The sequence below is a fragment of the Acanthochromis polyacanthus genome, chromosome 24, assembly GCF_021347895.1.
Source record: "Acanthochromis polyacanthus isolate Apoly-LR-REF ecotype Palm Island chromosome 24, KAUST_Apoly_ChrSc, whole genome shotgun sequence".
NCBI classification, from domain to species: Eukaryota; Metazoa; Chordata; class Actinopteri; family Pomacentridae; genus Acanthochromis; species Acanthochromis polyacanthus.
In genome coordinates, this window is record NC_067136.1 from 6254324 (window position 1) to 6271250 (window position 16927).

Consider the following 16927-nt stretch of genomic DNA (forward strand, 5'->3'; position numbering starts at 1 on the left):
TCCCTATCGATTTTGTTTTGATCGATTACAGGACAGGTTTTGTCCTTAATCCTGTAGTTGTCAGACCATTGAGGGAGGAGCTTTCGATCGAGCTTACCCCCACTTAGTTTAGTGTTCTCAGGTGGTTGGGCAGAGAGGTAGGACCATGTTTTGTCCCCCACTTGGTGGTTATTTTGCGTGAGGTTTTGGTCACTTACATCAGTCGTATAGTGGGAAGCTGTGTGAGCTGTATCAACACAGGCTTCCTCTGGCTGGAAGAGCAGGTGCAGTAGTAGAATCCTTTGTCTACCTGTCATTATTTTAAGGAGTGGAACTTTGGTTGTTTCATGTGGAGTTCCTGTGATGGCTATCAGAAGTAGGAGTAGTCTGGTTTTAAACTTTCTGTGGTTGGCTTTTCCTATCTGACCTGAAGTCTGGTGAACGGTGTTCAGGCTGGGATTTGCCCATGGTGATTCATGGCCGTGTGTCAACGTCACCCCCCTGTGGTGTCGGGTCACCACGAATGAAGGTGAAGTGAGAGGGCCAAAAGCATGAAAAAGTAGGCCGATGAACACCAGAAACGTGGCGAGGACAGTAGAGAGGAGCCAAAAGTGAGAAGCCGAGGAGAAGTGCAGAGAGCGCAGAGTGTAGGTATTAGCACTCACAAGATCTGGAACCGGGCCCTGTGTGTCAGAGCAAAGTGAAGGCAGGGTCATAAGGTCAGAGGCAGCTGCCAGGGAGACCAACACAGGAGAGTGAGTGGCCTGTGGGGCAGCAGAGGGAGGGCGAGTGAGCTCACTGGCCATCAGGGTGGGAGGGTGGGCACAAAATTCTGGGCTGGGCTGACATGTGGAGGCACCTGTCCAAGAAGTGTCCACAGGAATGTTCTGGATGGAGAAAGGAAGACCAGGGTCTAGTGGAAGCTGGAGGTCATGCAGTGCTGCCCTGCTGGTGCACTTGATACCTGCAGTTTCAGTGACATATTCAGACTGTGGACAGAGGTGGGTTGCAGGAGTGGAGTCATCCACTGTGCAAAGGAAGACATCATATGGGCTCTGTGGAGCCTGTAAGGTGTCGTCTGTGTGCTCTTGGCTGTAACTCTGTGTCACAGTGTCATCAGGAGCTGCGATTGGCAGAGGCTGGCGGACCTGTGCATAGATTACAGAGCGTTTAAAGTCAATTATGGGTTCAAAGCGGTTGAGAAGGTCCTTCCCCATAAGGAAAGGAGTGTTGTCCAGAGATGACACATACACTGGATGGATCAGTGTCATATGTCCTATCTGAAGCATCAATTCAGCCCTAGTGGACAACGTGACCGTCGTCTGTGCATATGGCTGGATGTTTAAGTCACAGAACTGATAATCAGACTTTCTACCTGTCCTGTGCAGTCTGTGCTGTAGTTCCTGGAAAAGAGGGAGTGACATTATTGTGATGTCGGCTCCAGTGTCCAGAAGTGCGTCCTGATCCAGGACACCTTCAATGTTTATCGGTAGGAGAAATTGTCGGCCTGTTCCTCCTTTTTCAGTGAGGTGGCTCAGGAATGTCATCGGACCAATGAATGCATTGGTCTCAAAAATTTCATCATCAGAGTCTGGTTGGACTTCTGAGAGCGCACTGAGGAGTTCTCGGTCATCACCCCCCTGTTGGGAATCTGGCGTGTCAGTCTCAGGGTCTGAGTCAAAGTCAGGTTCATCAGCTTCCCAGTTTGACATATGTTCTGTGTCATCTGGTTGGCTGGCAGGGTTGTCATATTCATGGTTGGAGTGTTCAGTCATGCATTGTTGTAGGTCTGAGTGCATTGCATTTTCATGAGGTCCCAAGTAGAATTCTTCTCCAGCCGTGGTTGAGGGACTGAAGGAATCCGTGGAGGAAGACACAGACGTTACAGAGTCATGCTCCGACTTCTCTCGTGTTTTCCGGACCTCTTGGAGCAGCTGTTTAAGCTCCTTTACTTTTTGGGAAATGTGAGGGATGTCAGACTCACCCGTTCCACTGACGTGGTTCCGTCTGGGTCTGCCTTTCTCATCATTCCTATGCGAGTAGTTGTCACGGGATGCACCACGACTGTGATGTCTGTCCCAACGGTTCGACCGTCCCCTTCGTGGGTGACCTGGGGGCCGAGTTTGGTTAGGAACAGGTTTCATGTGGTCCTGGCGGTTGCCAGTCCAAGGTGGTTTGACAGGTTTGTGGGCCTGCCTAGGTCCCTGAGGTGAGGACTGTTTCGGTGTTGAGTCAGGCCGCTTAGCTAGTGGTGGATGAGTAATCCGACCATGTGAATTGTGGCCTGAAGTTCTTTCAAGCTCCATCAGTGAGGGAGGGCTGTCAAGACGCAGAACGGTGTTATGTTTTGCTGATCTGGACTGACTCTGTCTCTGTTTAAAGAAGCCTTTTGCAGCCTTCTCACGTAGCTGTCGGCTGTCTAAGGAGCGTGGACAAGCAGACACTCCAAGATGGTAGCTAGTAGTAGGATGCAGGTGTTCAACAAAGAGAGATTTGAAGAACAAATCTTCCTCCATTCCCGGTTTGTTTTGGGATCCAAAGTAGGCTAGACGTAGCCTGTGGTAATATTGATGGGGATTCTCTGATCGTCCCTGTTTGACCCGAAGGGCAGGTATCAGGCCAGTGTCTGGCATGAGGTCGCGGTATTCCTCTTTCAGGGCCTGACACAGCTTTTCAAAATCAGTTCTGACATTGAGAGGTTGGCGGTCGATAAAGCTGCTGACATCACGACTGGATGTCATCTTTACCAGACAAATCTTGTCATCTACTGAGGCGAGTGGACACCTCTTCAAAAAGAAGTTGATGTCAGACACGTAGGTTAGGATGTCATAGTTGGAGTCATTAAAATTTGGTTCAAAACGCTTTATGTGTCTAGCTATGCTGTCTAAATCACGGACTGTGGAACCCTGGGGTAATGGGTTACCTGAGTCCAAGGAAGACCGAGGAAGAGGGCGTGTTACAGCTCCGTCCAGGTGTGCATTGACATCCTGGAGACGGTTGGCCGGCTCCTGTGTGGGCAAACGAGAGGGAGATAAAAACGGTTTTCTCTGAGCTGCTGGAGGAGATGGGGTGTATCTCCCCGGTTCGGTGAGCTCAGCTTCAAGTTCAGCTAGCTCTTTTGGTTCGATCTTTTGAATTTCTAGTGGTTCTGCAGCTCTGACTTCAGCGTCATGCAACTGTCGTTCGAGGTTTGCCACATAGCGGCTGTTGTCTTTGATTTGAGATTCTAAGTCATTGTTTTCAAACACAGCTTTCTTTAGAAGGTGTTTGGTTTCTGTATAGTCCTTCTTGGACTGTTCCAGCTCTGTCTCTACAGTTTGAAGCTGGATTTGTTGGTTAGAAATTGCTTCTTGCAATCGGTCATTTTCTGTCTTTAATTGATGTATTTCTTGGTTTGATTCAGCATTTTTGCTTTGAAGTTGAGTGATCTGGGCTTCCGATTCAGCTACACGTTTCTGGGCTTCTACCCTAGCTTGGTGTTCTTGCTCTATCTGGGTTTTAGTAGTTTGGTTCTGCTTTTTTAATAGTTCATTTTCCTGATTGCGGGCTTTTAGAGTTTTTGTTGTTCTCTCTAAGAGTTGAAAAGTGTTTTGAAGTTGTGCTGACATCACAGCAGCCATTTTCCCTAAGATTCTTGACAAAAATTGTTTTTGCTTGTGTGTTTTTGAGATCGCTTCCGTCAGGAGCTCTGTCATTTTGGATTCAAGGGTAGAAGGACCAACATTTTGGATTTTTCTTACATATCCAGGTAACATGTCTTCAGTCAAGCCACTTAAAGCGTCATCTAAGCTCATCAGGGGGTCGCTGAGGTCAGACGCATCTGGGGCCATGTCTTTTAATGAGAGCAAATGGACAAATGTTACAAACAAATTTACAACGAAACAATTTTAGCACAAGTTGGGCTGGAAAAGTTCTGTTTTTGGAATCGGAACAACCATAACAACAAGTGAGATTATTCAAATGCAGTTAGATGTTCTCAAAAAGAAGAGTTTAAATAATTTGGTCAACAGCCTGGATTTATCTACATTTGTTTTTGTAAGATTAATTGTTTCAGTGTTCAAGTTTAGAAGCTCAATTACCATAGGTAAAGGAGAACTAATTCAGCATTGGTTAGTTAAAGGCATTCAGTTGTGGAAAACCATTTAACTATGAAAAAGTTTCAAAATAAACATTAAATTGCAAGCTTGATTATGCACATTAAATGTTTACTTAAAATGTGCTCAACTGATTAGTTGATGCAAAAACAACTCACTTAACTTGTGTTTAAGTGATGAGTCAGAATCTGTGAAAATTGCTTAGGTTCAGAATCTGAACTGAAAATCAAAAAGTGGATTAAAATTCAATAGTGGGTTAAAATCAATTGAATAAGTGCATGAAATGTTTAATAATAGCTCTTAACTACAATAGTTCAGTTTTACATTCAAAAATAAGTCATGCTTTTCGATTAAAATGCGTTTCAATGGCTTACATGTATTAGAAATTGCAGAGTTTCTGCTTTAAGAGTAATACTTCAAAACAGCCACAAGATGGTGCCACTGGGCTTGTTCTTAATTTGGTGGTTGAAGGCCGGGCTAATGCTAGTTAGCTCGCTGCTAATGCTAGTTAGCTCGGCGGCTAATTGTGCCTTATCTAATAAAATTAGGTCGCTGTGGATCTTAGCAAACAGCAACGAAGGTTATATTTAACCAAGCAATGAATGTGTGTTGGGCACGAGACACATGCTAAATTACCTCAAGCTGCCGAAGCAGAGTTAGCAAGTTCGGTTAGCTACTCCGAACGCTAACTGGGAGGCTTTTGAACAAACTATGCGTTCCGGACGTTTCATCGGTAAGGCATAGCACTGTTCATGAATTCCAGGCCTTATTTTTAATTGTTTTAGTCGACAAATAAACGGTATCAAGATGGATCAAAACTTTTCAAACAACTCAAAGAGCTCAGGCTAGTTTAGTTAGCAACACAGGGACTGACTGCAGCTTCAGCTGACGTCACGGATCAACAGCGCTCACGGCAAAACAGATTAATAAAACACAAGTGCGTCCACTAATGTTATCAATCCGACGTGATATAAAAACAAAACAGCGTTTCAAGCAGTAAATTACTTACACAATTTGATTAAAGGAAGACATATGCTCACACAGCAGATAAAGAACCAGTGTATGTGAATGAATGGCAGAGGGAGGCTTCAGCTCCCGATGATTGAATAATAGTGTTTCTTTGTGCAAAAAAGGTTTTTAATCGGCCTCGGACGGGGAACCAATATATGTAGCAGTACTACGTTATGATTTATTGCTCTCGTTATCAATAATTGGGGCACCACCCTAGATTTCTAGGGAAAAAATTAATATTAATAAAAAAATTAATATTCATAAAAATTTTGATCAATCTCATATCAAAAAGTCTTGAATCCTCGGTTAAATTGACCACATTCTACACAAAGAAACACAAGACTGTAATTTGGTCTATAATGAGGTATTTATTAACTATTCTATGAAAATAATTACAAGTGAACTATATACAATGTAGATATGGTGTGTGTGTGTGTGCGTGCATGTGTGGAATGTGGGAGTGTGTGTGTGGTGTGTGCATGTGTGAGAGATGTGGAAGTAGGTGTGAGAGAGAAGGAAATATGGTGAGGATTAGCCAGAGCTAACCTGACGAGGTAACCGGTAATTTGGATTAAGAATTCTAATGATTTGTAAAAGAATAAATTGATTAAATGAATTAATTGACCAAGCGGTTAGTACATCACCCATAGAATGGAATCAGAGCAAACTCAGCTGGAGTTACTGAAGTGAACCGTCATGGGGCTGGGACGTGCGAGGCCTTCAGATTATGCACACGGTCTGGACCGGCAGGTTCGGAACGGTGTGTCGTCGTCGTTGTGGCCGCCTGGATGTCCTGCCGCGGGTTGATCGGTTCTATGCAAAGACCTGGTCCAACAGGTCTCCGTAGTTCTCAGCTGAGTGCTTAAAAATGATGGTTCTCAGGCTTTAGCCAAGAAAAACAGGTGTTGATGAAAAACGGTCGAAATTAAGAAAAATAAATGCTGGTTCTGAATCGGTTCTTCAGATTAAAACGAATAACGAGCAAAATGTCTCCTTAAGTTACAAAAATGTTAAAAGATAAATAGTTAACAAAGTTAGATGGTGAGGGAATTTCAAAGATAGGAAAAACGCGCTTTAGGTAAGAAAATAATGGGAATCTCTGTCATGGATTCCCCAGGTAGTAAAAAGAGTAAGAGAGTGCTGATGTGGGCTACGGCTGACTTTATCTGTGGGTCCAGCTAAGGGGAGGACCTGGGCGGAGAGAGAGAACTTTTAGGCGCGAGTCTGGTGGAATTTGGAATCTCTTTGTTCTTACAGAGTAGAGAAGAAAGAGGAATCCAGAATGGATTAAAATATGATATTAAACGCGCAAAACACGATCTGTCTATCCCACCATATTCAGTTGTGTGAAAGTGAAATGTGTAGATTAATACATATGTTCATATGATGTGAATCATTTCATTCATAACTATATGTTTATGTTTATGACATTAAAATATGTATCACAGTGAGAATATAACAACAAGTCAGAGATTTGGTAACAGGTAAATACAATGGTCATCATTCAACCTAAATGGAGAGGAAATTCAGAGATTAATAAGGGAATTCATTCCAAAATCATAGTATCCTGGGGAAGAAATGATTAAACATCACAAATTAATAAATCGACTTCTATCAGACATGCAAATATGATCTTCAAATATGACATAGATGAAACACTGTGAGTAACTGTGGTAAATCTGGAAAAACCAAATGCATATAGAAATATTAATTTGGCAAGTGTTTTTGTTTCAGTTCAGTTCCAGTCTCTTTGTTTCAGTCAAAGAGAGAGAGAGGGTGACTCCAGCCTTCTGCCATAAAGTTTTACGACTTGTTATCTGATCTGTGGAATGCAGAGACGTCTCCGACTGAGGGTCTCCTAAAGCTGAAAAGGGATTTTAGCATGAAAGTTCATTAAACAAACATCCATAGCATATAATTGAAAGTCATTGTCTTTTAAAAAGAAGAAGTTATTCCAGGGGTTTAAATGTTCACAGGAGTTCCATCCTTCTGTGAATGAAAACCTACAGAAATACAAATGTCTCAATCCTCCTATAGAGATGGGTGTTGGTCAGAGCTGGAGGGAGGGAGAGCTTATCTGAGTTTTGATCAGCTCAGGAATTCCAGAGCCTTTGCAGTCTTGCTACATAAATAAGAAGTTGTTCTCAACTGATCTTACCTGGCAAAATAAAGAATAAAAAAATAAGGCTCAACTGAAGCTGAGACGGAAGAAGTTTAGGAGTCATTTAGTGTTAAAGTTTATTACTTACACTTTAGCCAATGTGTTATTGTTATTTTATTTAGTTTTGTTGTTTGTGTTATTTTTTTAACATAGATTGACTCACTGACCCTCTGATTGATTGATTGATTGATTGATTGATTGATTGATTGATTGATTGATTGATTGATTGATCAGATTACAGATAGTGAGAACATCTATCCTCAGAGCAATCAGACCATTCAAAGCTTCTAGTTCTTACAGCTTAAAAATCACCAAAATGACACCATCTATGAGCCACAAAGAGTAAAAACAGAACCAATGAACTACTTATCTGTGATGTTCCCTTCAATCAGAAACCTGAATCAAGTCTGACCTTAAAATGATGATAATTCATCAAAGTCATTTTTCTTCTATGTCTCATTTAAAAATTCAAAAAACAAAACAAAAAATCCCAATCAGATTCTGTATAAAATTAAAACATTCTGCATCCCTCAGTCAAACAATAAGGACACTAATGACTCAGATGAACTGCAGTGTTTCCACAGAGCAGAGAGGAGACAAGTTTAGAAATAAATTTAAAGAGGGTTTAAAACCAAAGAAGTTTTCCTTAGTAATATTTACTATTGTGAATAATGAACCTCAGTTTTTTGTGGATAATTTTCTTTGAAAACAAACTCTAATCAACCTGAGTGTGATTTCTCTTTAGTTCTGCTCTCTCTGATGAGCTGCAGAACAAACCAGGTGAAGCTGAACCTGAGTCCAAACAGATCTCAGTTTTTTAGAGGAGATTCTGTTTCTCTGAGCTGTGAGGATGAAGACAGATCTGCTGGATGGACTCTGAGGAGAAACACCACCAGAAGAACCAGAACTCAGTGTGGAGATGGATGGGGAAGACCATCTGGTTCCAGCTGTACCATCAGCAACATAGTTCCACATGACAGTGGAGTTTACTGGTGTGAGTCCATGGAGGCAGCAGCCAGTCAGAGCATCAACCTCACTGTTTCTGGTAAGATGAGCTGTGCAGTCAGTGCTGATGAAGCTGTGTGTGAATGGATGAAATGCTGTAGTTTGTCTCTGTGTTGAGGTGGATCAGTGATCCTGCAGAGTCCTGTCCTCCCTGTGATGGAGGGAGATCCCCTCACTCTGAGCTGTCAATCAAAGCAGGACTCCCGCCTCCCAGCTGCTTTCTATAAAGATGGCTCCCTCATCAGGACTGAGCCCGGAGGACACATGACCATCCTCCATGTTTCCAGGTCTGATGAAGGCCTCTACAGGTGTAACATCAGCAGTCATGGAGAGTCTCCATCCAGCTGGATCTCTGTCACAGGTGAGGACAGGTGTTTTCTGCACCGACTTCAGCAGGTTTCAACATTTATGTGATCATAAATATTAATTCTCTCTTCAGGGAAACCCACAACCACCTCTACTCCTACATCCACCTCTACTCCTACATCCACCTCTACTCCTGGTTCTCCTGGTTCTCCTCTTCCTGTGGTCCTGTCTGTAACATGCTTTATTCTGCTGGTTCTCCTGGTTTTACTGGTTCTACTGGTGAGACGTCGTGTTCTCAGGAGACCTAAAGGTGAGACAAACTCAGAACAATGTCATCAATTAAATATTCTTTAAGATTCTTACAGAGTAAATTCTGACTCTTTGGTTGATTTCAGCTGATGGAGGAGAAGCTGGAGGAGATGACATCACATACAGTGACATCAGAGTATTACATCATCAACAGCAGCCAATCAGACGGAGCAGAGGTAGAGTTTTATGTGCTGAGTGTCCAAAGTTCTTCTGTGACAACATAAATAATTTATTTGACCTTTCTAGGAGTCACTCTACAATAAGACATGTTTCTCCATGAAGAATGTTTCACTGCTTCTTTGTTTCTTCACTGACGTCTTCTTCTTCAGTCTCCTGGATGGAGTTGTGAGGATCCAGGTTTGACTTCAGACTGTTCGAGTCCGTCCTCAGCAGGATCAGTGTTTCAGCCAATCACAGAGCTGAGGAAGCAGGAAGTACAGACTGCAAAGCATTCTGGTAGTTGTAGGAATTCCCCCTCAGAGCCTCTTCTTTGTTGTCTCTGCTCACAGATCACCAAGATTTAAACTTATTGCAGCTTTAATCCTCCACATCTTTAACAGAACACAGTTTCTACATGTGATGATTCATTTTCAGTGTGTTCTTGGTGTGCTGGACTGTGTGTTGTGTCTCCTGTGGTGAGTCTGTTAAAGGAAACCAGCAGCTCTGTGGTCGTCAAGGTTCCTGTTTCTGATCAGAACTCTTTGTGTTCCACTGCAGGCAGCTCTAAAAACTGTTAACTTTCAGTGTAATCCAGTTTTTCAGTCAACCAGCAGAACATTTTACATTAAACCTATTTCCATATCTGTGTTTAAATTCTCAATCTCACGTTGATAAAGTTGATCATTTTCTGATTTCCTCACACCTCGGCCTGTTGACACGTTGATGCTTTCATGTTGTGGTTGAAGATGTTTGACTTAATCTAGCAGCTCTGAGGTCAGAGTTTTCTGTGCAGCAGTAGAGGTGTTAAAAAGATAAAAACTGTCAAAGTATGACCTGTACTTGGTGGTGTTGTGGTCACTTGTGTCTGCAGTTGATAGATAGATTAAACCTTTATTAATCCCACAGCAGGGAAATTTACAGTGTACAGCAGCAAATAGAACGCTTGAATCAAAGAGATTGCAGCACACAGTGCATTTATATATAAATAAAAATATTTTCTTCAGAAGAAGAAAAAAAGCAGTATTTACAGCAAAAAAATTTTGAATTGCACAGCATCAATATTTACATTTTTTTATTGCACAGTTTGTAAATGGGTGAACTGAACTACTGGGAGCTTGATTGTAAAGTGTGACTGCAGCAGGAAGGAAGGAGCTGTGGTATCTCTCCTTTAGACACCGTGGGTGAAGCAGTCTGTCACTGAAGGAGCTGCCCAGTGATCTTACTGTTTCCTGCAGGGGGGGGGAGGTGTCCTCCATGATAGACAACAGCTTTGTCATCATCCTCCTGTCTCCCACCACCTCCACAGGATCAAGGGGGCAGCCCAGGACAGAACTGGCTTTCTTTACCAGTTTGTTTAGTCTCCTCCTGTCTGCAGCCGTGATGCTGCTCCAGCAGACCACTCCATACATGATGGCTGATGCCACCACAGAGTCATAAAAGGTTCTCAGAAGGACCTCAGTTTTCTGAGCAGGTGGAGTCTGCTCTGACCTTTCTTGTAAAGTGCGCTGGTGTTACTAGTCCAGTCCAGTTTCTTGTTAAGTGAACACCCAGGTACCTGTAGGAGTCCACAATCTCAATGTCCGTTCCCTGGATGTTCACTGGTGTAGGAGAAGTGTGTCTGTTCCTGCTAAAGTCCACCACCAGTTCCTTAGTTTTCACTGCATTGATCTGGAGGCTGTTCAGCAGGTACCAGTCCACAAAGTCCTGGTTAAGTTCTCTGTACTCCTCCTCATCTCCGTCCGTGATGAGGCCGACGATGGCAGAGTCATCAGAGAACTTCTGAAGATGGCAGTTTGTGGTGTGATGGGAGAAGTCTGCAGTGTAGAGGATGAAAAGAAAGGGGGCAAGGACAGTCCCCTGTGGGGCCCCATACTGCAGACCACAGTGTCAGACACACGGTCCTAACTTGGTTTTCCATTCCAGCCTCTATGCAGAGGATCATTGTGTGTCTTGGTTCTGTTCTGGTATCAGCTGTAGAACCTGCAGTGATCTGGATCTATCTGACTTTACAGAGAGCGATCCAGCTGCAGTCTACTCGGCAGTGAAAGGAAGAGAAGACGTCACTTATGGACAGATGGTCTTCAAAGACGGTGGAGGCCGATCAAAGACCAGAGGTACAGCTGCTCTTCTTTGTCTCCATGGTGGTTCAGCTGCAGAACAAGAGTCCAACAGTTGTAGAGACGACCGACAGAGGACACTGGAAGCTTTATTCACAGCTCAGAAACACAGCTGCAGCTGGGTTTTAGTGGTTCTGGAACAAGTCTGTCATCAATAACCTGAACTTAAATGTAAATAAGTGTTGAAAACCTGGATAATAATTCACAGAAATGTCCAAAACTGTGATACGAACATATAATAATTTAAAAACACCTGGATACTAATGCATAAAAGGGTCAAAAACCTCAATATTAATGAACAAAGAGGCTCAAAAGCGAGGAAAGAGACACAACACAAAGCGGAAGCAAAAAGAATATTTTTAGTTTTCTCAAAAACAGAACTACAAACATAGATGGCAGAACTACAACCAGAAATACTGATTGAGAAGGTAACAGAACAGACTAGAGCTCCTACTAGTAGGAGGGTGGACTGGAACGACAAAAGTAAATTTAATAAACGACCGAATTAACAAACGACCCACGTAAAGTAAGACCTAAACAGGAAGCAAACAATATACAAAAAATACAAAATTACCTGAAACAAGAAAGCAATTTGGCTTTGCTAGAATTGACTAGAATGATTGGTAACTGTTACTGGCGCAGACTGTAAAAACTGCATCAAAAATCATTGGATCCCCTCTGCCTCAAATTGGTCAGCTCAGCCGGTGAGCTGAGGGGCCAGATGGTGGGATTGGGGAATGTGGATCTGAGTTGGTACGAGCAGCTGGGAACCCAAACTGAAACACAAGAGAGTAGTTGAGTGTTGATAGTGGAAAAAGAGCCAGACGTGACTACTACTACTACTATGGCGGCCTCAGCCGGGCTTCAACATGGATCCTCCAGATATCGCGGTCCATCATACACGCGGCCAGCTCTCCCTCACTCTCAATTCCAGTATCCCTCTTCAGTATATCGATGTAATTTATCCTTCTCCGGCCTCTTGTCCTATTTCCATGCATTGGTGCCCAGAGTATAAGGTCACTAGCAGGTAATTCCTTGTGACGAAAGCAATTCAATGCTAGCTGCATTCTCCAACCGGCCACTGCGTCTCCAACTTTGTTCATTCCCTTATATACAGTGCCTTGTGAAAGTATTCGGCCTCCTTGAACTTTTCAACCTTTCGCCACATTTCAGGCTTCAAACATAAAGATATAAAATTTTAATTTTTTGTCAAGAATCAACAACAAGTGGGACACAATCGTGAAGTGGAACGAAATTTATTGGATATTTTAAACTTTTTTAACAAATAAAAACCTGAAAAGTGGGGCGTGCAATATTATTGGGCCCCCTTGCATTAATATTTTGTAGCGCCACCTTTTGCTGCAATTACAGCTGCAAGTCGCTTGGGGTATGTCTCTATCAGTTTTGCACATCCAGAGACTGAAATTCTTGCCCATTCTTCCTTGCAAAACAGCTGGAGCTCAGTGAGGTTGGATGGAGAGCGTTTGTGAACAGCAGTCTTCAGCTCTCCATTGGATTCAGGTCTGGACTTTGACTTGGCCATTCTAACACCTGGATACGTTTATTTGTGAACCATTCCATTGTAGATTTGGCTTTATGTTTTGGATCATTGTCCTGTTGGAAGATAAATCTCCGTCCCAGTCTCAGGTCTTTTGCAGACTCCAACAGGTTTTCTTCCAGAATGCTCCTGTATTTGGCTCCATTCATCTTCCCATCAATTTTAGCCATCTTCCCTGTCCCTGCTGAAGAAAAGCAGGCCCAAACCATGAGGCTGCCACCACCATGTTTGACAGTGGGGATGGTGTGTTCAGGGTGATGAACTGTGTTGCTTTTACGCCAAACATATCGTTTTGCATTGTGGCCAAAAAGTTGGATTTTGGTTTCATCTGACCAGAGCACCTTCTTCCACATGTTTGGTGTGTCTCCCAGGTGGCTTGTGGCAAACTTCAAACCAGACTTTTTATGGATATCTTTGAGAAATGGCTTTCTTCTTGCCACTCTTCCATAAAGGCCAGATTTGTGCAGTGTACGACTGATTGTTGTCCTATGGACAGACTCTCCCACCTCAGCTGTAGATCTCTGCAGTTCATCCAGAGTGATCATGGGCCTCTTGGCTGCATCTCTGATCAGTCTTCTCCTTGTTCCAGGTGAAAGTTTAGAGGGACGGCCGGGTCTTGGTAGATCTGCAGTGGTCTGATACTCCTTCCATTTCAATATGATTGTTTGCACAGTGCTCCTTGAGATGTTTAAAGCTTGGGAAATCTTTTTGTATCCAAATCCGGCTTTAAACTTCTCCACAACAGTATCTGGGACCTGCCTGGTGTGTTCCTTGGTCTTCATGATGCTCTCTGCACTTTAAACAGAACCCTGAGACTATCACAGAGCAGGTGCATTTATACGGAGACTTGATTACACACAGGTGGATTCTATTTATCATCATCAGTCATTTAGGACAACATTGGATCATTCAGAGATCCTCACTGAACTTCTGGAGTGAGTTTGCTGCACTGAAAGTAAAGGGGCTGAATAATATTGCACACCCCACTTTTCAGGTTTTTATTTGTTAAAAAAGTTTAAAATATCCAATAAATTTCGTTCCACTTCACGATTGTGTCCCAATTGTTGTTGATTCTTGACAAAAAATTAAAATTTTATATCTTTATGTTTGAAGCCTGAAATGTGGCGAAAGGTTGAAAAGTTCAAAGGGGTCGAATACTTTCACAAGGCACTGTAACTCGCTGTTCAGCACGTGATGAAACCACTTTATATTGAGGACTGCCCTCAACATATGGGTGTAACAACCATTAAGGGATTTCTCTAAGGCCAATGTCATTGTCCAAGCCTCACATCCATAGAGTAGGACTGATTCCACGGTTGCCCGAAAGAGGTGGACTTTGGTATCCCACGACATCTTAGACTTCCAGATGCTCCTCATCTTGTTGAGCACCTGCCAAGCGAGTGCCTTTCTGATTTTCAGGTATTTTTCTGTGGATTCGACCCATGATCCTAGATACTTAAAGTCCTCCACACTTCTAAGTTCTGCCCCGGAGGTTGTTCTGAGATGAAGGTGGTCTTTGATTTTGTCTTGAGCAGCGCAAGAGGAGTTGCGACCCTTGTGTTTCTGTGCCACATGCACACAGCACTGAAAGGTTTCAAACATGGAAGACGTGAACAGGTTACCGAATGCTAATGTGACTGGTTCAGTCACAGTCCAACGTAGAAAAGATGTCAATAAGATGAATGTTTATGATGAAGTGTCAAAAACCTGAATATTAATGAACAAAAATGTAAAAAAAAAACCTCAATATTAATGAACAAAGGTATTAAAAACCTGGATCTTAACAGACAAAAGTGTGAAAAACATGTATATTAAGAAACAAAAGTATCAAAAACCAGGTTACCAATGAACAAAAGTGTGAAAAACCTGAATATTAATACACAAAAGTGTGAAAAACCTGAATATTAATACACAAAAGTGTAAAAAAAAACTCAATATTAATGGACAAAAGTGTGAAAAACCTGAATATTAATACACAAAAGTGTAAAAAAAAACTCAATATTAATGGACAAAAGTGTGAAAAACCTGGATCTTAACAAAAATGTGGAAAAACCTAATTACTGATGAGCAAAGGTGTTAAAAACCTGAGTATTAACTAACAAAAGTGTCAAAAACCTCAATAACAATGAACAAAAGTTTCCCTGGCACCTGTTGACTCATCCATACATGAAGCTGTTGATTAAATCTAGCAGCTCTGAGGTCAGTGTTTCCATCCTGTACAGCAGCAGAGGTGTTAAAAAGATAAAAACTGTCAAAGAATGACCTGTAATTGTTGTTGTTAGTGACACTGTCTGCAGTTCTAACCTGGTTTTCCATTCCAGCCTCTATGAAGAGGATCATTGTGTGTCTTGGTTCTGTTCTGGTATCAGCTGTAGAACCTGCAGTGATCTGGATCTATCTGACTTTACAGAGAGCGATCCAGCTGCAGTCTACTCGGCAGTGAAAGGAAGAGAAGACGTCACTTATGGACAGATGGTCTTCAAAGACGGTGGAGGCCGATCAAAGAGCAGAGGTACAGCTGCTCTTCTTTGTCTCCATGGTGGTTCAGCTGCAGAACAAGAGTCCAACAGTTGTAGAGACGACCGACAGAGGACACTGGAAGCTTTATTCACAGCTCAGAAACACAGCTGCAGCTGAACGTCACATTATCGGCTTAACTTGCTTGGAACTGCGACCGAGTAGGTACTAAAATAGTACCTGGTACCAGGTACTACATCCTGATAAAAAACCTCACAAACCAAGTAGAGTAGAGCTGAGTATGCTCCTCCTGGTGTACAGCTAGGCCGGTCAGAGTGTTGGTTTAGAATCCCTGATGATGAGAGGAATCCAGAGGCAGGCAGAGGTCAGGCTGGTCAGGGAAATGGAACCATCTGGTGGGTGGTCTTGAGGCTGGTCAGGCAGGCTGGACCAAGGGTTGTAGTCCCCCAAAGGCTGGGTTGTGGTCCACAACAGCCGAGGTGGGACCCCTCTGGAGGCCGGACTGGGAACCGGTGAAGGTCAGGATGTAGGGCAGATACAGGGGGACCCCAGCTGGGCTCAGTGGTGGGAGCACTGAGGTCAGAGAGAAAGAGCGGTGCCAGGCAGGGGCAGAACAATCCGGATGTTTTTGTAGAAATGTGTGAAAAACCTGGATACTGATGTCCAGAAGTATCTAAAGGAATCTGTGGGTTTTTCATACCCTGACAGTTGTCTGGCAGGCAGAGCTTCACTCTACTGATTTATTCACAGATGTTAATGTTCAGTTTTACTGTTTTTGTGGTTTTTTTCAATAGAAAAACTAGATATCAACACCTTTGCATAAAAACGTGATTCTGAGACAATATGAAAGAGCAGAAGGACCGATTCTCAAACTGGTCTGAACACAGAAAGAGCTAAAACTCATCTCTGTTAAACTCATCTGCCAAAGCAGATCACTATATAGAGAGGAAACAGGTCAGTTTCACACCACACCTCACTGGAACCAACAGAAGGAAGCTGCTGCTGTGGTTTTTACCTCCTGAGTTGAATTATTCTGAGAATTCAGCAGCTTTGTGGTCGTCTTCTTTACTGTTTCACGCGAATAATGTCCAGTTATATTTGGGTTGTTAGTCATTAACAGCAGCAGAAGAAGGGGAACAACATTTATAAAGCTCCTAATGAGTCTTATTATAAAGCTACATGGAAAATAATTAGTTTAACACTGTAAAGTAACCGTGCTGGTGTCAGTGAACTGATTTATTTTCTGTGTTTTGTTGTGCAGCCAGCGATCTAGCTGCAGTTTACTCAGCAGTGAGAACAGAAGAAACCAGCTATGGACAAATAGTCATCAAACCAAACAGGAGCAGAGGTACAGCCGCTCTTTATTCTCAACTTTGGAAAGAGAGAAGAGAAATGTTTCCTGAAATGTTGAACTGTTCCTTTAAAATCATCAGGGAGAGAAACCACAGGGATGTCCATGAGTACTCAGACCCTTTAGTGACCTTCAAGAATCAATGCCACACTTCAAAAATATTCTGTCACAGCTTCATCATTTTAAATAATACTTGTAAAAGTACAGGAGTATAGCCCGGTCTCACGGGGATTCGTGAAACTGTCACGTAAGTTTTAGTTTCGGTTTCGTGCGCACCAACACGATTTCGTCATGTTTTTCGTGCCGCTCACCACGAAATGCGCACCAATGTATTTTAAACGGCGGACTTTTCGTGCCACTCAGAACGTATTTCAAAAGAATGTGTATATTATATTTTTA

The 16927-nt window shown here is 42.7% G+C and overlaps 2 protein-coding genes across 3 annotated transcripts in view; one reads left to right on the forward strand and one right to left on the reverse strand.

Annotated features, from left to right (window-relative positions):
• Nucleotides 1-16927, forward strand: part of LOC127532703 (sialoadhesin-like) — a 258353-nt gene that overhangs the window by 96920 nt on the left and 144506 nt on the right. Inside the window, exon 3 of the mRNA XM_051944726.1 lies at nt 8538-8611. Coding sequence (XP_051800686.1) covers nt 8538-8611 — 74 coding nt within the window. The remainder of the gene's footprint in view (nt 1-8537; nt 8612-16927) is intronic.
• The window catches only part of LOC127532705 (coxsackievirus and adenovirus receptor-like), a 183600-nt gene that overhangs the window by 37033 nt on the left and 129640 nt on the right, over nt 1-16927 (reverse strand). The gene's annotated exons all lie outside the window — the stretch shown is intronic.